Source organism: Macrobrachium rosenbergii, chromosome 43 (assembly GCF_040412425.1).
Source record: "Macrobrachium rosenbergii isolate ZJJX-2024 chromosome 43, ASM4041242v1, whole genome shotgun sequence".
Lineage (NCBI taxonomy): Eukaryota > Metazoa > Arthropoda > Malacostraca > Decapoda > Palaemonidae > Macrobrachium > Macrobrachium rosenbergii.
Window position 1 is genome coordinate 35,566,625 of NC_089783.1, and position 22,500 is coordinate 35,589,124.

The 22,500-nt window shown below is 33.8% G+C and overlaps 1 protein-coding gene across 1 annotated transcript in view; it reads left to right on the top strand.

The window, feature by feature from the left end:
* LOC136828791 (uncharacterized) overlaps positions 1-22,500 on the top strand; it is a 148,032-nt gene that overhangs the window by 79,712 nt on the left and 45,820 nt on the right. Inside the window, 2 exon segments of the mRNA XM_067087017.1 lie at positions 15,984-16,192; positions 17,545-17,655. Of these exon segments, the coding sequence (XP_066943118.1) occupies positions 15,984-16,192; positions 17,545-17,655 (320 nt within the window).

Sequence of the window (22,500 nt, forward strand, 5' to 3'; positions counted from 1 at the left end):
TCTCTCTCTCTTGTATTTCAGGAGACTACGATATCCAGTTCTATTATATCTACCTTTCTGAGCTTTCTCCCTTTAGATTCTGATCCTCCTCAATCATCTCTCTCTCTCTCTCTCTCTCTCTCTCTCTCTCTCTCTCTCTCTCTCTCTCTCTCTCTCTCGATAACATATTGTCTCGAAGAGAACCCGTATTTCATCTCCCTCGATATCACTTGTCAAATGGTTATTGGTCACCTCATTTCAATCTATTTCCACGAGGTTTCCCCCTCAAATGTATTGGTATAAATTAGGAGGGGAGTTTTGCGGGATGGGATGTTCTTAAATGTGATAAACATAACTCTATCGACCGTAGTTCATGTCTGATGCGTGATCCCGTTTATCAGTAGTTTAAGGATATTTTGTTTTTAACCTGTATTATTATTATTATTATTATTATTATTATTATTATTATTATTATTATTATTATTATTATTTATTATTATTATTATTATTATTATGGAACAAGCCCACAGGGGTCATTGACTTGAAAGTCAAACTTCCAAAGAACATGGTGCTCATTTGAAAGAAATAATAATAATAATAATAATAATAATAATAATAATAATAATAATAATAATAATAATATTATTATTATTATTATTATTATTATTATTATTATTATTATTATTATTATTATTACCTTAATCTTAAGTCAAACTTCCAAAAAACATGGTGCTCATTTGAAAGATATTATTATTATTATTTTTTTTCTTTTTCCTTGGCCTATCAATCATCCTATTCGACTGGGTGGTTTTTATAGTGTGGGCTTCCGGGTTGCATCCTGCCTCCTTAGGAGTCCATCACTTTTCTCACTATGTGCGTGTTTCTAGTAGCACACTCTTCTGCATGAGTCCTGGAGCTGCTTCGGCATCTAGTTTTTCGAGATTCCTTTTCAGGGATCTTGGGATCGTGCCCAGTGTTCCTGTGATGGTGGGTACAATTTCCACTGGCATATCCCATATTCTTCTTATTTCGATTTTCAGGTTTTGAGACTCATCAATTTTTTCTCTTTCTTTCTCATCTACTCTGGTGTCCCATGGTATTGCCACATCAATGAGTGATACTTTCTTCTTGATTTTGTCAATCAACGTCACGTCCTGGTCTGTTGGTGCGTATTACCCTATCTGTTGTGATACCACAGTCCCAGAGGATCTTTGCCTGATCGTTTTCCATCACTCCCTCAGGTTGGTTTATGGCCTCGTCTTTCATATTGCACTCCCTGCATAGGGGTGAGAAGTTATTTGCATCTAATGTTCTTTGAATATCTGGTTCTTATGACCTGATCTTGTGCCGCTATTAGCATTCCTTCTGTTTCCTTCTTGAGTTCTCCCCTCTGTAGCCATTGCCATGTTTCATCGCTGGCCAGTTCTTTAGTCTGTCTCCTGTACTGTCCGTCCATTGGTGTGCTGTGCCATTCCTCTGTTCTGTTGTTCATTCTCCTGTCTCTGTATATTTCTGGATCTTCGTCTACTTTTATCAGCCCTTCTTCTCATGCACTCCTTAGCCACTCGTCTTCACTGATTTTCAGATATTATTATTATTATTATTATTATTATTATTATTATTATTATTATTATTATTATTATTATTATTATTATTATCTTAATCCTATGGAACAAGCCCGATAGGGGCCACTGACTTAAAATTCAAGCTTCCAAAGAATATGGAGCTCATTTGAAAGAAAGATTTTGTTTTTATTATTATTATTATTATTATTATTATTATTATTATTATTATTATTATTATTATTATCATTATTATTATTATTATTATTATTAATACTAATAAAAAAATACTATTACTATTATTATTGCTGTTATTATTATTATTATTCAGAACAAGAACCCTGTTCAAATGGATGAACTCCACAGGGGCCCTTGAATTAAATTCAAGCTTCCAAAGAACATGGTGTTCATTAGCAATAAGTAAAAGAATAGGAAATACAGAAAGAAGAGGTCGGTTATTAGAAAAGAAAAGAATAAATTAACAAAAAAATAAACAAATTGATAGAAATCTAAGTAAATTATTAAAACACAAGGAGCATGGTAAGGGCAGTCATGCGTTGCATCTTCGCTTCAAGATTAAATATGTTATTTTTCCAATTTTACATCTTAACAAAATAATAACGACTATTTATTTGTGAATATAACTGAGTTGATATCAACTTAATCAAATCCCTAAGCAATCTGTCTTTCTCCCGAAAAGCTGAACGGGGACGGGGAGAATTTCAGTGATTTCTCCCTACACAGTTTTCTATTTACGAAAGGCTTTTCTCACATAGCCGAACTCATTCAATTAAAGAAATTGACGTACGTTAATCAAATCTTCCTTTCCAGTAGGAACGATAGGGTCGTATTACAGCATACTCTTCCACTTAAGAACGGTTAAATATCTTCTAATTAATTTGGAATATTAAATCAATCACCGTTCTTGAAGGAACAAGAAACAAAATCACCGGGATGACTTCAGAAAAACGAAATATATATTCATTACTTCCCACAATCTTTGTTCAGTAAAGTGGGACAAGAGCCCATAATTTGCCTCATTTCATCATGCTTTTTGCAATATCTTTCTCCCCATTTATTATTCATATTTCTATTAATTTTAGAGAACTTATCCCTTTGCCCACTGTCAACTGTTTTTTTTTTATAGATACAATGTTCCAAAACACTAACCATTCTCTGAGTTGTAAAATCACAAATTTCGTTTACGAGTTACCAAAAAAACGTTACCCATACTCCCTGACACATTATTATTATTATTATTATTATTATTATTATTATTATTATTATTATTATTATTATTATTATTATTATTATTATTTATTCATTTTTTTGTCTATCACAGTCATCCTATTTGATTGGTTGGTTTTTATAGTGTGGGGTTCCGGCTTGCATCCTGCCTTCTTCGGAGTCCATCACTTTTCTCACTATGTGCGATGTTTAAGGTAGCACACTTTTCTGCAGGAGTCCTGGAGCTACTTCGGCATCTAGTTTTTCCAGGTTCCTTTTCAGGGATCTTGGGATCGTGCCTAGTGTTCCTATGAAGGGTACAATTTCCACTGGCATATTCCATATCCTTCTTATTTCGATTTTAAGGTCTTGATACTTAACGATTTTTCCTCCTTCTTTCTCATCTACTCTGGTGCCCCGTGGTATTGCGACATTTATGAGTGATACTTTCTTCTTGATTTTGTCAGTTTAATAATAATAATAATAATAATAATAATAATAATAATAATAATAATAATAATAATAATAATAATAATAATTATTATTATTATTATTATTATTATTATTATTATCATTATTATTATTAACGAGATGATAAACCTCTATCAATATGGGACAAGCCTACAGGTATCATCGACTCGAAATTCAAACTTTCAAAGAATAAGCTATTCATTTGAAAGAAGTTACAGAAAATAATAGAAAATGCAGAAAAGTCTGCTGTCTCGGACACATCATGATTTATAAAGGCGATGGATTCCTCTAATCCTAGTACTAATGCACTTGGGGTTGGGTTGGGGGGGAAGGGGGGGGGGGTTGTTCTCGTCCCAAAGCTATGCCTTACAAGTGAGCGAATAATCGTTGGTGTGATTTTGAGCCAGTCGGAACCAGAGGGTTAGAATCCCAATTCCTAATCTGACACTTGTCCTGTTCAGGACTTATAGTACCGCTCGGGACATTTAGGTGCCAAGTTAGTTGATTACTCGTCGACGTAATCATAATTTGGATTTCGTTAATGTAACTTCTGAGGTTATAAATAAGAGAAAACAGTAAATTCTGCAGACTGCTCTGTAGTCAACGTATTCATAATTGTGATCTCTTTCATGTAACTATTCCGGAATTATGAATAAGAAAAACAATAAATTGTACAGAATGCTATGTCGCCTACTTAATAAGTGTGATCTCTGTAATAAAACTATTCTAAAATAAAAAAAAAAAACAGTTAATTCGGAGTCATAATTGTGATCACTTTAATGTAACTATTCCGAAATTATAAATAAAAAAAACCGCACATTAAATTGCACAGTTTGATCTGTAGCCAAAAGGAAAATAAAATGCGGAAAGTAATATTATCTTATAAAAGCAAATGACCTGTCCCTGTATTGTACGATGTCGTTGTGCATGTATTTCATTAAAACTGAACTGCAATTCACATACAGGCGTATATTCATTTGTTGATTTACTGCATGTGCTGGTTATTGCTGAAAATATTACGAATAATAATTCCTCGCAATTACTTTCCAAATGAAAAATAACATATTTCGCAATTTAAAGTTGCAGTATGAAGTTTAATATATTTAATGGAAAATATCAGTGCTGACAGATCTCCCGAAGCTAGTTACAGGCAATACCAATAAATATTTTTTTTTGTTAGAGGAAATAAATACATGTAAATATTCAATGTCCAAATTTACATTTTGTTGCATTCCAGCAATTTCAGGTTGTTCCCATAAAAGCGCAAAACAAAAACAAAAAATATTACTTTCATTCAATTTCGAGATTGGTGATGCTCTGAAATTTAAAAAAGGCTTTGGTGATGCTCGGGAATTTAAATAAGGCTTTGGTGATGCTCGGCAATTTAAACAAGGCCTCGGTGATGCTTGGGAATTTAGAAAAGGCTTTGGTGATGCTCGGGAATTTAAAAAAGGCTTTGGTGATGCTCGGGAATTTAAAAAAGGATTTGGTGATGCTCGGGAATTTAAACAAGGCCTCGGTGATGCTCGGGAATTTAAACAAAGCTTTGGTGATGCTCGGGAATTTTAAAAAAAGCCTTGGTGATGCTCGGGAATTTAAACAAGGTTTTGGTGATGCTCTGGAATTTAAACAAGGCTTTGGTGATGCTCGGGAATTTAAAAAAAGACCTTGGTGATGGTTGGGAATTTAAACAAGGCTTTGGTGATGCTCGGAAATTTAAACAAGGCTTTGGTGATGCTCGGGAATTTAAACAAGGCTTTGGTGATGCTCGGGAATTTAAAAAAGGCTTTGGTGATGCTCGGGAAATTAAACAAGCTTTGGTGATGCTCAGGAATTTAAACAAGGCTTTGGTGATGCTCGGGAAGGCTTTGGTGATACTCGAGAATTTAAAAAAGGCTTCACTGTTTCTTCAAAGTATCAAGATTATTTTTTTGCTCACGTTTTACAACTATTATTCTGGTAAGACTGTTTGTCTATGGTTTTATACCAGACGTCTTTAATAACAGACAAACCCAGCTGGCTTGGTTAAATGAGGTCAATCATACTTTAGTCCTGTGTAAACACAAGTGCAATGTGGCTGTTCTTATTCACAGTGTCCGCCTTTTCTTACGCTTTTAATTAAGTTTACTTTCTTCTGACATCCCAAAAATCCTACACAGGTATCCTTTCTATTGTGAGTCCTACCTTATATATCTCCAGATATAACTATGCCCTGGATCTTGCTGCCTTTGAGAATTTGTTGAGGGGAAAAATATTTCTGTAATTAAATACAGCAAATTTCAATTTTATTTTTTGCTATGCAATATTCTGGGCAGCATGCAGCAGTACAGACACTTCTCAGTTCCAAAGGTCCTTTATTCCTCCAACCGTTGGACTGCAGAAGAACAGTCTCCCTGAGTATGTCGGGCAATTGGAGCCTCGAAAGTTCAAGCGAAGATGCAATCTATTGCTACCTTAATACAATGCCCCTTGCGTTTTAATAACTTGCATTTTAATAAATTACTAACATTTTCATCTATTTTTCTATTACTTTCTTATTTTCTTTTTTAATAAGTTATCAAAAGATCTCTTCTCTCTCTATTTCCCTTCACTTTCCGTTACTTCTTTCAATATGAATACCATATTCTTTGGAAGCTTGAATTTCATGTCAATGTCCCCTGTGGGCTTGTTCTATACGAATAGGCCCATCTTTTGAATAATAATAATAATAATAATAATAATAATAATAATAATAATAATAATAATAATAATAGTTAACAACTATGTTCTCAGAACTTGTTTTCAGTGTTATTCGGAACATAGAACGTACGTAGGAATGGCTTGCAGGTTCTGTTTATTTTCATTGAACATTCCTTCTGTTTTGTTTACTGAGCTCAGTACAGCTATGTGAAATTTCAGCATAGCTATGTAACTTTCTTTAGATAACGTAAGCCATATTTTCTCGAATTATAAACGGACCTATTGGTGTCAGTCGCTAGATCCACTCACATCACTATTAGCAACGCATGTACTGTAGATATAGCTGACTCTCATTTTCTAATAGACACCACTCAGCGGTTTTCGTCTTATTTATGTGTTTGTGTGTGTGTATCTCTATGTGTTGTCGAATACAAACCATGAAGTATCGCCTCTGTACCTAAAGTATTTATCCTATTGGTTGAATCATGTGAACCAAACGCATTACAGAAAACGTGAAGAAAATATTAACGGACGTTTTTACTAAAGTGAACTTCGTTAATAGGTATCATAAGGTGCATTCTGAGGGATGAGCATCATACATCTGGTAACCGGCAAGGTTGTGTACCATGGCCATTCACTTTAATGCTTTTTTTCAACATAAAACTAAAAGAACCAAAATAGTTCAAGATGATGAAATCAGCATTCTCCATTCCTATTTTGCAATGAAATTATTATCGTAACATAAACTAAATACTGAGTGGTGCATATTTTATATAAATCCTACTTTATATTTTTAAAATGCAATGTTTCGAGTTCAGAACTTGAAATCTGTCACCATTTTAGCTACTAGAATTTCGGATTTTTTTTTACAGTTGTTTTGATGCAATATTCTCTTTTAGGTACACATAATAGGTGTATCAACGTTTATGTTATGAGGTCCTTGCGAAGGAGTGTCTGCCACTTTATCAAAGTGTTTTCCTCGAATATTTTTATTACATTATTATTGTCAAAAATATATGGAAAGAACATATATATATATACCTTGAACTTTTATTGTGATTTTGGCCTGGAATCAAAAAGAATCGTTCTCTTATGAAAATAAATAAGTGAATAAATATAAATACATACATAAATAAAGGAACTAAGAAATAAATAAATCAATAAATAATTATATAAATAAGTAAAGCTTTTTGGTTTATTTACACATAAACACGGATGAAATATTATGGATAATAATAATAATAATAATAATAATAATAATAATAATAATAATAATAATAATAATAATAATTCATAAAATCCTTATAATAGGACGAGTCGCTAAAATGGTGAAGAAATCCACAAAGGAGTAGGTGTTAAATACATTAAACATCTATATGCAAAACGTTTTGTATATACATTTTTAATATATATTTACACGTAAACAATGACGGATCTCTTCACCAATAATAATAATAATAATAATAATAATAATAATAATAATAATAATAATAATAATAATAATAATAAATAGGCTGTGTCGAAACTTCGTGCAAAGCTTTTTATCCAAAAAACTTTGATAACGGATATCAATGACGAATATATACACAGGTCAGTCATTCATGATCATGCGACAGTGAATACAAAGATTCTTTGTATTCACTATCTTTGTGTTCAGAAACATCATCCATCTGAGGAATGCCATTTCAGGACTGTCAGACAGATCTTTAGATAAAAAAAAAAAAAAAAAACAAGCACGCACAGAAAACTCCAGATTACATAGTTTCGTGAAAACATCTGCAAATTTCTCCTAAACCCTCAATCAAGCAGCGTTCCACCTGCGTTTGAGCGAGCGCGGATCGTAAACAAAACATAATATTGCAGTGAAAATAAATCAAGGAAAAGTCAAATAAAATAAAAGCATATTTTTACTTTCCTGCTGCGTGGAAAGTGCTGTCACAACATGCGGAATCTTTTGAGAAACGTCAGTAAAGAACGAGTCCAACTGATTCGACTTAGCATAGGATGACCTATGAATAGAAAAACGTGTGTATGTATGTGTGTATATATATATATATATATATATATATATATATATATATATATATATATATATATATATATATATATATATATAATGTAATGTATACACACACACACACACACACACACACACATATATATATATATATACACGAGTATATGCATACGCGCGTGTCTTGTGAAACATACGTTCCCGAAAATTAGTATTAATGGTCCAGGAACTTATTCCCGCCAAACCCAGCGGAAGGGAGATTTATAATCTATAAAGCAGAAATTCCCCGCGTTGAGCGAGAAAGCAATTACGGGTAGCAACGGGGAGGAGAGGCAAGCATAACTCACTCTGGAGCAGGGAGGTAATTGCTCCAAAGCGGCCCCCCCCCCACCACGCCCCTCCTTTTCCTACTCCTTTAACCCCTCTCCCTCGCTCTCTCTTTCCTCTCCTCTCCCTCCCTCCCTCCTACGGCTTTCGGGAGAACGATATCAAATTACTAATAACGGAGGAAGTGCGAAGCCGAGTTGCGCGAATTGACGACGGAAGTTGTCTCGTTAACCTGCTAAAAGTAGCAGTATTGTTAGCTATTCGCCTAAAGGTTACATTCTTAGCTATTTGTTAAAGGTAACATTCTTAGCGATTTGCTAAAGTAAAATTCTTAGCGTTTGCTAAAGTAGCATTCTTAGCTATTTGCTAAAGTAGCATTCTTAGATATTTGTTAAAAGTAGCTTTCTTAGCTATTTGCTAAAGGTAGCATTCTTAGCGATTTGCTAAGGGTAGCATTATTAGCTGTTTGTTAAAGGCAACATTCTTAGCGATTTCCTAAAGTAGCATTCTTAGTTATTAGTTAAAAGTACCACTCTTAGCTATTTGTTAAAGGTAACATTCTCAGCTATTTGTTAAGGTAACATTCTTAGCTATTTGTTAAAGGTAACATTCCTAGCGATTTGCTAAAGCAGCATTCTTAGCTATTTGTTAAAAGTAGCGTTCTTAGCGATTTGCTAAAAGTAACATTCTAAGCTATTCGCTAAAGGTAATAGTCTTAGCGATTTGCTAAAGTAGCATTCTTAGTTATTTGTTAAAAGTAGCGTTCTTGGCGATTTGCTAAAAGTAGCGTTCTTAGCTATTTTTTAAAAGAAGCGTTCTTAGCGATTTGCTAAAAGTAGCGTTCGTGGCTATTTGCTAAAAATAGCGTTCTTAGGTATTTGCTAAAAGTGGCGTTCTTAGCTATTTCTTAAAAGTAGCGTTGTTAGCTATTTCCTAAAAGTAGCGTTCTTAGCTATTGCTAAAAGTAGCATTCTTAACTATTTGCTAAAAGTGGCATTCTTAGCTATTTACTAAAAGTAGCAGCATTCTTAGCTGCTTGCTAAGAGTAATAGCTTTCTTAGCTTTTTGTTAAAAGTAACATTCTTAGCTGCTGATCATGAATGCCGACTTGGCTTTCTCACGTTAGCGTTTTTCGATACAAATTGAGAAAGAAATGAGGTCCGTTAAGGTGTCGTTAAAACTTTTACCATCTACTTTTTTTTTATATTCCTTGAACTTCTGTGAAAAAAAAAATCCTGCATAAAAAATATCTTTTACCCTTATACTTTTTCAGGCACTTTGGAATACTCTAATTAGGAACTGTTTTCTTTTCCTTACATTAAGAATAATTCGGCTGGAAGCAAGTTCATGTTGCCCTACATTTTGAATGAAGCTTGAATCATATTCTCTTTTTATTCCCTCATATCATTATTATTATTCAGAAGATGAACCCCATTCATATGAAGCAAGCCCACAGGGGCCACGACTCGAAATTCAAGCTTCCAGAGAATATGGTTTTCATTAGAAAGAAGTTGCCGAAGGTAATCGGAAATACAGGAACAAGAGATCAGTTATTAGAAAAGAGAAAGTAATTTAATAAATTCACAAATACAGAGAAAAAATTGTAGTTATTAAAATACATGGAGAATTGTTTTAGGGTAGTAATGCAGTGCATCTTCGCTTGGACTTAGAGTGTTTCTTAATCGCTTGCAATCTATTTGGTGTAAAGTTTATTTTGTTGATCTCATTATTTTAACGATTCAGCAGTATATTCGAATTAACTGCTGATTTTACTATTTTCCCATCATTACACGGTATTTTTCAGATGTCTGAGAAAAATTTCCTATGACAAACTTCCTTAAACAAAACAGAAAACTGTTACAAACTTTACACCAAATAGATTGCTACGTCGTTAAGAAACACTCTAAGTCAACCCTAAACGAAAACCAGAAACTCATTTTGCTTTAGTCCAAAATGTGAAATGTGCCTGGCCATCGAACTTCTTAGTTATTCCTCACACCGTTGGATTGTGGAACCGTCTCCCTGAGGATGTTGTGCAATTAGAACCCCAAAAGTCCAAGCGAAGATGCAGTGTATTACCACCCAAAAACAATTCTCCTTGTTTGAATAACCTACATTTTTTCTCTTTATTTATGAATTTATCCTATTTTCGTCACCGAAGTGTAACGGTATAATCTTCTCTCATCCCTTACCGACGAGCTCTTCTTATATTTTCTCTTAAATTTGAACAGTTCAGATCATCAAAGAAGACCTTTCCACCTTAGAACTGGCCACTCAGATCTCCATTTTCCCTCTGAGGTTCTTAGAAGTGATGAATATGAAAGGCACAAGGCAAAGTCACTCTTTGAAAACCTCCCCACTTATAACTAGAAAACTTCTCAAAGTTGCTTTGATCGTCCTCCAAATGGCGGAATCTGGCATCATCTAAAGGAGGAAATGCAATTATGTGATATTTATATTTTATATTAACCAATTAGAGGCTTGATTTTTTTTTTGCCTGATTATCATTTTCCTTTCGAAGGAAAATGATGACCAAGTTAATATGGAAACGTTCATTAGACCATCACAGACTAAATTATATCCAATTATACAGTTATTTTTGTTGTGAACTTAAGTTTCCATTTAATTAAAGTATCAACTGTATTAATATCTGATATTATCCTATTAAGGTGATATAACAGTTTTTTTTTTCAACTGAAGCTTGAGCTAAAAAAAAATAGTCATAAAATCCGAACTTCTGCAATACAGTGCAACTTTAACGAAAAGTTAGCCAGATAATTTATTAAGTACGATGAAACCGATACTAGAAAACCTGTTGCTGAAGTTTTTCTATACCAAAATTTGATATCCACCTGTAGCCTTCACATTCTGATGCAATAAATAATTGATATCTTGATTCAAACACATGAAAAAGATTTTCTTTTCCAAATCCTTGTATGTTCCCTGAACCGTTTTATTTCGTCTTCCTAATAGAAATTTATTTTTTTATTTTTTTATTTTTCATGGTTCGTACAGTTTATTACTTATTTTTTAATTGTTCTCTTAACACTGCAAAATTCAAGACCGTTCGTAAACTGTTTTTCCCATAAAATACAAATTTGTTCCTTACATTTTGACTGCTTTCTTATGCTATCCAAAAAATTCAAAGCCATTCGGCTATTTTTGTTTTTCATCAGATACTCTTGCATGGAAATCAAACTAAAATAAATAATAAACAAAGACATAAAACAAGAAATGAATTTAAGGAACTGGCAAAAGCAATAAGATAGGAGTGATGTTCATTCCTGACAGGTTTGCTTATGTAGATAAAGATACCTAAAGCAGAATCTTATTGTCTTGGATGTTGGTTTCTGTTAGTAAGTTGATTTTCATATTAGACGTAAATTATTTGTATAGAATAGAATATAAAATTTAGTCCACAGGCCAAGCGCTGGGGCCTGTGAGGTCATACAGTGCTGGCACGGAAATTGACAGCAAAAGGTTTTGAAAGGTGTAACAGAAGGAAAACCTCGCAGTTACACTGTGAATCAATTGTTAGGAGGGGGTGGAAAGTAAGATGGAAGAGAGAGAGAGTGCGAACGGAGAGGAGGTACTGTAAAAGGATGGAAAGGGTTCACAGCTAGGGGCCGAAGGGACGCTGCAATGAACCTTAAATACTGCCTACATTGCACCGCATGAGGTGCACTGGCGGCACTAACCCCCTACGAAGAATTATTTGTATAATTCCAACTTGTTTTGGCTTTGGACTCATTGTCGTTTTGGAGGCATGGTTACAACACGTTAATGGAGAAGAGAGAGAGAGAGAGAGAGAGAGAGAGAGAGAGAGAGAGAGAGAGAGAGAGAGAGAGAGAGATAACCGAGGTTTACCTCGAAGGAAAATGATTGATCCGCCGCTTCAAAAATATCGCAGTATGACAAAAGTTGCCACTAGGTGGCACGATTGTTCCCTCCGGGTCCGCCCAACGAAAATAAAAGCCACGGATTAAAAAGTTTGTCTTTTGCTGAGGACATTATACTTAAAAGAACCACTTCAACTTTGTTTATTCCTGCTGTAACAGAGGCATTGCTACTGAGCGAATGAGAAAATGTCTTGAAATATTACAATCGTACTGATGTCATTGTAGATATTTCATGGATACTGTGCAGTTGATTCCTTTATTGTATTATGTCACGTTATTGAAGCTGAAATCTAACATCTTGTTTAGAAAACTCGATTATTATCAGTACACGTCTGTTTTACTGATATTCAAGAACTTTCTGAGAACAAAAAGGGTTATTTTTTGGTTAACTGTAATTTAACTAAAATCTCTTCGCTATTTAAGATTTACTCTTACTTTAAGACTAAATAAATTAAATTCTTTGTTCAGGCAGTTTGTTCGTTTTTGTTCTTAAAAGTTTTTTTTTCAGTTCACGCAGAGGCAATGTCGATCTTATCACCTGCAACACAATCTTAAATATCTTAGGGACGGTGATTGTATGTCACTAATTCATGCGAAGGACAACTAATTCATATATCAATTATACTACTTTTCATAGATTCTTTTTTCGACTCGGTAGGATAGACTTCTTGAAAAATTTCCTATAATCATTCTTCTACTTTTCTTCATACGCTTATGAAGACATCCCGTACATTCTAAGTCCGTACTCATAAATTGTTTATGAATTGAGGCATGTTAATGTGTAGCTTATAATTACATATGTATTCGGCTGAAATAGATATATTATAGATATTAGAGAGAATAACCAATAATTCTTACAAGATTATACTTACATGATTCATATGTTGTGCTGCTGCGATTGGTCACACACATTTTTGTATACTCTGAAGTCAATAGGAAATCCTTTTCTGTGATGAATTTGTAGCTGTGTTGTGATTCATATGAAATAGGCTGGTCTCTTAAATAATTTGCCCTTCTATAGCCTCTCTTCCTGTTAATTATCTGAAATTGAACAATGGAAAAAAATAAACTTCTGATTGTTGTCTGAGCACAAGAATTATACTCTTCAGAAAACTATTGTGCCGGCTTTGTCTGTGCGGACAGAATAAAGAGTGGACGGACAGAAAAAGCCGGCACAATAGTTTTCTTGTACAGAAAACTAAAAGGTATTCTTCAGTGTCTATGAAACTAAATTGCCTGACTGAAGTGTCCTCGCAACTTGCTATGCTCTCTCTCTCTCTCTCTCTCTCTCTCTCTCTCTCTCTCTCTCTCTCTCTCTCTCTCTCACACACACACACACACACTTGCATTATATTCTCTAAAACCCATATTAACCTGTTAATCTCAGCTTTTCCCAGCTTTCCCCTGACATACCGAATGAATGTCACCATTTTGCTATTAACTGATGTTTCTTCATAAATTGCTGTTCTCTCTCTCTCTCTCTCTCTCTCTCTCTCTCTCTCTCTCTCTCTCTCTCTCTCTCTCTCTCTCTCAAATACCTCTACGTTCCCTGCAACCCATATTAACCTGTTAATTTGATTCTTCTAACTTTCCCTACACATACCGAATGAATGTCATCACTTTGCTATTAAACATTCAAAAGCATTCATTGTATATACATATTTCCTTTTTACCACACTACATTAACCCTATCTCCCCTTCGCGGACAAAGAGCTATTACAAAAGTAGAAGGGAGAAGCAAGGTTGGGATATATAGTGAGAGGAAGAGGACGAATAATAAGAAAGTGCCTGCTAAGCTGGTAGAAAGGATGTGGGTGCCAGGGTCTTAGGCACTCCACCCCACTCCCCTAGGGGTGGGGTGGGCAGTGGGTGGGATGGGGGTGTTAGAAGTAAGAGCCCGCAGTATATTGTGATGGTTGCTTCCCTGTCTGGTCCCTTTGGGGAAATACGGGCCATTACCTCTCACAGACCATAAAGCAAAGTGAAATAGCTTTCCTCTGGGACCTTATCTCATGCGGGACTTGTTCGCGTTGATGCCTTTTTCCTTCCAAACTTTGACGAACATGCAAGCAATCATTCTCGCTTCCGGGGGGGGGGGGCTTATTTAAAAAATGCTCCGTGATTATATGGCGTTGCAGTGCATTTATATATGTGTGATAGCTTCTTACCAGAAAGTGAATGAAAGCCGCCTGTTATAAAGCTGATAAGAGGGGGTGTTTAAATATTATATTTAGAATTACAACGCCAGGTGCAACACCGTTAACATTATTGTAAATCTGGTACTAGACTAATATATGTGTTTGACAGTTTCTCACCCAAGACGGGATGAAAGCACTTTGTTATGAAGTTGGCGAGAGCGGTTTAAATATTCCGTTTAAAATGACAACGCTAGGTACAAGACCGTTCACATTATTGTGAACCTGGTGTTAGTGAGGTATTTGTCACAATCATTCGTTAATCCAGCTACCGAGATATTAAGATAATCTTTATAAAAACTGAAAGACAATTAGCAGAATGACACGACTATGAAGGTAATGCGAGATTCATGTGATCGTCGACTAATAAGAGGCCTTATCGTAATTATAAAGATTAATTTATAAATCAAAATTTATTTTTCATTGTTTTTCTTACACTAAATGTTATTACCTGATTATTAGCGCTTGTCTTGAAAACTGTCTTTGAAATAATAATAATAATAATAATAATAATAATAATAATAATAATAATAATAATAATAATAATAATAATGAAACAAGACGACCCTGTAACGAGGCTATAATATCGAGAATTAAAAGCAACAGTTGTGTTAAAAATATTTATGTACAAAGTTAATAACTTTGTACATAAATATTTTTAACACTACTGTGGCTTGTAATTCTCAATAATAATAATATTATTAAAAATGGTGATGATGGGCCAGATACTGACAATGACACGATGAACATATTTACTATAATAAATATAAAAAAGAAATTTGGGCAGCATTCCAGTTGTAAAAAGAACAGACATTGTTAACTAAAGGAAAGTCTTTATAGGGAAGGTGGAGGTTGCCAATTCGTTCCTTATCTCACGTCAGAAATATTTTTGGAGTTTAGCCTATCCAGTTTTCCCATTGCATTTTTCACCTTTAGTTATTACAAACTTATTTCCAGTCAGCATCATTGAAGGGACGGTATAGACTATTAAAATAAATTGATAGGATTAAATAGTATATCAGAAATAAGTTCAACAATAATTTTCCTATTTTTTGGACATTTCCTCATGCAAACAAAGAAAAATCGTTGGTTTCAGCTTAAGAAATACTTCCCTAGATAAAATTCGGAAAGAAAAAATTTACTCCTACAAATAATGAGAAAATGATGGTTATCATATTAATAAATACTCTCCTAGATAACATTCAATACGAAAAAAATTACTCCTACAAATAAAGAGAAACAGGTAACTTATTAAGAATTTCCTAGATAATATTGGACAGGAAGAAGAAAATTGCTCCTACAAATAAAGAGAAAATGATGGGCACCATATTAAGAAAAACTTCCCTAGATAAAATTCAGAAAGAAGAAATGTACTCCTACACACAAAGAAAAATTGATGGTTCCCATATCAAGAAAATCCCTCTCAGACAAAATTCAAAAAGAAAAAAAATTACTCCTACAAATAACGCGAAAATGATGTGCATCATATTAATTAAGATATGCTCACCTAGACAGAATTCAAAAAGAAAAACATTTACCCCTACAAATAAAGAGAAAGGGATTGGTACCAAATCGAGAAGAACTCTCCAAGATTAAATTTCATTTAGAAAAAAACAAAACTTCTTTGCAGCATCGATGGTCGAAGCGAGAACTTTCGAAAAGCCGAGCACTGGTCCTACGAAGAGGCTCTCGGGAACAGGGCTTTCCTCAACATGAGCCTCCGCCCACCTGGTCTAGTCATCAAGCCCTTGTACGAATCTGATAAGGACGAGTACAGGTGTCGAGTCGACTACAGGTCGTCGCCCACCAGGAACGTCAGGATTGACCTCAAAGTCATTGGTGAGTGAATCAACTTGCTTTTTTTGGTCTCTCTTGGTCGGGTTGGGTCTGGTAATTGGTAAGTGAATCATCTTCCTTGGTCTTTGTTGGTTGGGTTGGGTCTGGTAGCTGGTAAGTGGATCATTGGTAAGTGGATCATCTTCATTGGTCAGTTGGTTCTGGGTCTGGTAATTGGTTTGTGAATCATCTTCCTTGATCTCTGTTGGTTGGGTTGGATCTATTATTTGGTAAGTGAATCATCTTCATTGGTTTCAGTTGGATGGTTTGAGTCTTGTAACTGGTAAGTAAATCAACTTCCTTGGTCTCTGTTGGTTAGGTTGAGTTTAGTAACAGGTAAATGAATCATCTTCCTTGGTCTCTGTTGGATGGGTTGAGCCTTGAAACTGGTAAGTGAATCATCTTCACTGGTCTCTATTGGTTAAGTTGAGTTTAGTAATTGGTAAGTGAATCATCTTCATTGGTCTCTGTTAGTTGGGTTGGGTCTGGTAATTGGTAAGTGAATCCTCTTCATTGATCTTTGCTTCTGGGGTTCAGCCTAGTAATTTTTAAGTGAATCATCTTCACTGGTCTCTGTTGGATGGGTCTTGTAACTGGTAAGAAGTGAATCATCTTCGTATGTCCCTTTTGGTTGGGTTGAATCTTTCTCAAAATCCATGATCCACATGACTGTTCAATTGGTCTTTCAATTAAAGGGATGTTTATTAAAAGCGTAAAAAAATCCCAAAAAAGAGGATGATCAGTTAATAAAGGCTTCCTCATGCCTTGGAGTGCACAATGATTCCCAGCAGAACATTGAAATGCGATTTCCCTATGACTGAAACGGAGTTTTTCGTATTATTGTTTAGGATTCATTGCTTACTGCAATTTAATATAGAAAAATTCCTTGCCGTTTTTATCTTTAATTTTTATTTAGATACAGTTCTAAATAGGAAAAATATTTATAAAAAAGGTTCCAAAAACATTCATTTTTGGGCCACCTTTGTGATACTTCACATTACATTAGTTATCGACCAAGTTTTCCTTTATCTTATTACATAGCTCTTCTCCCCCAGACATTATTTTCCTTTTATGACCATTAAAATTTCTGACTTTATTTTTTTTTTTGTCTACTGAAAACGTCCTTCATGTTACTCTAAAATCCTTTTTTTTTATCTTAATAAATACTTGCCTCCTTTATTTATGTGATTGCGAAAAATCACGTATTCATCTTTTTTCACTGTCGGATTAGTATTCATGATATTTCTTAAATTTTTTATGTTATTGTACAATATAAGTGGAAATGATCATGAATCCTTCATATACCATGCGAGTATGGTCATACGGGAGCTAAGAATAGCATTCCTGTATTCCAGTTCCGCCCAAAAGGATGCGAATCGTAACGGAGGTTGATGTCGACGTCAGCGGAGTTATAGGACCGTATCCTGAAGGATCTTCCCTCACTCTACAGTGCCGGGTCGAAGGAGGTGAGTTGCCAATGCAGCAGGGGAGATGATAATTTGCATACTGTGCTAAGGAGAGGATAGTAGATGTACGGAGGGGAGAGAGAGAGGGGGAGAGAAAGAAAACAGGAGATAATATTAGTTTGCATACAGTGCTACAGGAAGGAGAATAAATGTACTGAGAGAGAGAGAGAGAGAGAGAGAGAGAGAGAGAGAGAGAGAGAGAGAGAGAGAGAGAGAGAGAGAGAGAGAGAGAGAGCATTTATTTTCATACTGCACTACAGGAAGGAGTCCTGAGTAGATGTACTGAGAGAGAGAGAGAGAGAGAGAGAGAGAGAGAGAGAGAGAGAGAGAGAGAGAGAGAGAGAGAGAGAGAGAGAACATTCACTTTTATACTGTGCTACAGGAAGGAGTCCTGAGTAGATGTACTGAGAGAGAGAGAGAGAGAGAGAGAGAGAGAGAGAGAGAGAGAGAGAGAGAGAGAGCTTAATCATTATATTCTTACTTCATACATATTACACGCTTTCAGATATAATAGGGTACCAGGAAACGACAGCAGAAATTAATTAAGATATGTCCCTTATTTAATGTTACTCATCTTTCTCCAAATTAATGTAAGTTGTAAACATTATATTTATGCAAATTATTAACTCTTCCTTAAAATAGCAGTCTTTACATTAGGTAAACAAGTCATCTCATCTCGGATATTCATGCCTCTTTGACATGAGAAGCTAGTGTAAATACTGATTAATCCTTGATGCGTAGTTCTGCATTATTTCGTCTCTCAAGAAAGATGCTTTAGCAAGGCAATATTTGAATAATATTATTATGGAATATTATTTGTTCTTTCTCATATTATTTCGACGAGTTATTGATATTAAGTTATAGATAATATCTATATTAAATCATAGATATTATGTGTCAGTAATCCCGATTAATTTTCAGAATCAGGCTTTCCTTTCCGTCTTGATTATCCTTCATATTTTGATCTAAAGTTAAGTTTTCAAAATATTTCTGAAATTTTTTCTTAAAATTATATTTTCTTGCAATTCTTATATATAAGACTATCCACTGTCCATACGATTAATAGCAATAAATTGAAATGAGACAAAAGCATTTCCATTTGTAAAACAAAAGAATCACTCACGGTTTGGTGAAAGACATCTACTGGAAAAGTACTACAGAATATTTATGAATGAGTTTACTACAAAATAATTGGATTTCCTTCACTCAACAACAAAAAGACTATGCATATTTCATTCCTCCTCTAAGTCTTCCGTAGAGAAGTATTTTTCACCCTGAATTGCTTCTTTTTAAGAGTAACAGGTACCTTTTCACACTTTTGCACATTAGATAATACCTTCATCGTCCTTTTTGTGAACCAAGTTTTTCACTCGATTTTCCCTTTATTTTTACTAAGGTTTACTGATTAACAAAATATCAACTATTTTTTTTACCTACTTAGGCACATTACAATTAAATCCATAACGCATTTCATGCGTTTTAACATTCCTTCAAAAGTTCCTGTTTTTGTATAAAACTGTTTTTCAATAAGTCAATAAAAAAATATCACTCCTTTCATTATTGCTTCGAGAGCTCCTGTTTTCTACAAAACTGTCTTCAATAATTACATAAAAATATCATTCCTTTTAATATTCCTTCAAAAGCTCCTGTTTTCTACAAAACTGTTTTCAAGAAGTCCATAAAAAAATATAATCACTTTGAATATTCCTTCGAAAGCTCCTCTTTTCTATAAAACTGTTTTCAATAAGCCCATAAAAATATAATTCCTTTGAATATTCCTACGAAAGCCCCTGTTTTCTATAAAACTGTTTTCAAGGAGTCCACAAAAAATATAATTCCTTTGAATATTCCTTCGAAAGCTCCTCTTTTCTATAAAACTGTTTTCAAGAAGTCCATGAAAAATATAATCACTTTGAATATTCCTTCGAAAGCTCATGTTTTCTATAAAAGTGCTTTCAATAAGTTCATAATAAATATAATTCCTTTGATATTCCTTCGAAAACTCCTGTTGTCTATAAAAACTGTTTTCAAGAAGTCCATAAAAAATATAATCACTTTGAACATTCCTTAGAAAGCTCCTGTTTTCTATAACTGTTTTCAATAAACTCATAATAAATATAATTCCTTTGATATTCCTTCGAAAGCTCCTGTTTTCTATAATACTGTTTTCAATAAGTCCATAAAAAATATCATTCCTTTGAATACTGCTTCGAAAGCTCCTGTTTTCTATGAAACTGTTTTCAATAAGTCCATAAAAAATATAATTCTTTGAATATTCCTTCGAAAGCTCCTGTTTTATATAAAACTGTTTTCATTAAGCCATACAAAATAACATTCCGTTGAATATTCCCTCGAAAGCTCCTGTTTTATATAAAACTGTTTTCAATAAGTCCATAAAAAATATCGTTTCTTTGAAAGCTCCAGTTTTCATTCCTTTGAAAATTTTTTCAAGGGCCCCTGTTTTCTATAAACTGTTTTCCATTGATGGAAAATTTGCAATTCTTTCATTGACATGGTGCCCTTTTTGCCCATTTCTTCTGCCAGAAGAGGCACCTTCAATCTTTTGAACACCAATAAAAAATATCTCATTTCTATTGCCAATATTTCAACTCCTGGCTTCGATATGATTCGTGAATCACCCGTCTGTGTTATTGCATTTTTCTTCTCTAGGATTCCTGAGTGACCAGAATCTCTTGTCATTTTTATTCTTCACGTAATTCTGTTTCTTGAGAGTTATCTCTTGTTCCTGATAGCAGAATAACATTTCTCTCTTTCTGAATAATCGTTTGATATACGTCTGATTTTTTCCCGGTCTTGTGCTTCGTGTACAGAGAGAGAGAGAGAGAGAGAGAGAGAGAGAGAGAGAGAGAGAGAGAGAGAGAGAGAGAGAGAGAATACTTTCGCATTTCATACAATAATCTAAAGTTTGTGTTTTTGTTTCCAATATTTGTTTTGATCTTATTATTTGCACAACATATCACTACAGAGAGAGAGAGAGAGAGAGAGAGAGAGAGAGAGAGAGAGAGAGAGAGAGAGAGAGAGAGAGAGAGAGAGAGAGATTCATAATTAACAATCTTACATGCAGAATGAAAGAGGGTTAATCTGAATGAGACCCCCCTTTTTTTTAGATGCTTTGCGTCAGCAAGATTGCAGGTCGCCATCAAATCGATAGTGACATATTTACTATTTTGAGCCTCGGGTTAACTTCGACACTCCTTCGGGAGAGTATTAACCCTTAAAATATAGTTCTCCCAATCTTATGCTGGCTCATAATTCCCCATAATTGTCGAGTGGTTTTAATAGGGCACCGAGACAGCAATATTAAGAGATCTTTGAATCAGTTTCGCCTTAGTATATTGTTAGACAGATTTTTGGATAATGACGAAAGACAGGAAGATTTAATTTCCAGTTTAAAAACTTTATTAAGTACTGTAAAAACATAAAAAAAACTTTTGATATTCATTCACTAAGCTGAAGTATATACTCTACGTATAGAATCAAATCCTTTTACCAAAATATATGACGAAATCGCTAATTTAACTTGTTAATTATTTCGCCATAGTTTAAACGGTTTCTTTCAAGTTTTCTTGTTTGGACTTTGCCTTCTTGCATTATTATTTTTATGCACTTAAAATGCAATAATATCAGTAATATGAACGAGGATATCCTAAAAAGAGAACAGCTATTTAAAGCTATACAGGTTTTTTGCACTTATCATTGTACTGACTCTTATTTATCACATTCGGTAATAGTGAAACATATATCCACACACACACACACAAACACACACACACACACACACACACACATATATATATATATATATATATATATATATATATATATATATATATATATATATATAACATACATACATATAAAGAAAGAAAGAAAAAGAGACAGAGTGTGTGGGCACATTTACCTGACTAAGTAAAAGTTTGAATGTGTGCAAGAAGGGATTTTAGACTGACAGAAAAAATAATCAAATAAAATGCCAGCCATGATAGTCACCGTTACCTTCAATCTACGAACACGGAAGAAAAAAACCCAAAAAGATGACCTTTGAGAAAGTTCGCATTGCTTCCATTGTAAATGTGATGACAGGTATTCTCTGGTAAGAAAAAAAAAAACTTTCGTTTAATTTTCAAACAAAAATTTTTAGTGACATTTAGCTTTTTCATTTTAAGTAGAGAATAAAATTCTCGTACAGAATAACACTGTAAATGTTTTCTAATTCTGATCACTGTGAAGACATTTACGTTTTTGTAAACATCTATTAATAGCTATTGCTATATCAGGAGGTGAAAATGACTTTATATGACGAACGTGAACCAGATATTGCTATTTCACATTTTGGTGTGTGTCTATATATATATATATATATATATATATATATATATATATATATATATATATATATATATATATATATATATATATATATATATATATATATACACACACACACATATACATACACACCCACACACCCACACATATATATATACATATATATATATATATATATATATATATATATATATATATATATATATATATATATATATATATATATATATATATATATATACTTTCTTATTTCAGGGAGACTAAGCCAAACAACCTCAGAGTATGATGTAGGTATAGGAAGAACAGTCAGCTCAGCATTGACCTAATTATTAATAGCTGCGCTTCAGGATCACCCATATCCCATCTTTTCTGGCTAAAAAGATACAAAAACACCAATTAAAACTTACAACAGAGGTTACAAAATTAAAATGCTTTAAATTCTGAAAAATGACAGTGACAAAACAAGAAATAGATTGCCTTCAGTAGTAAAGTCCA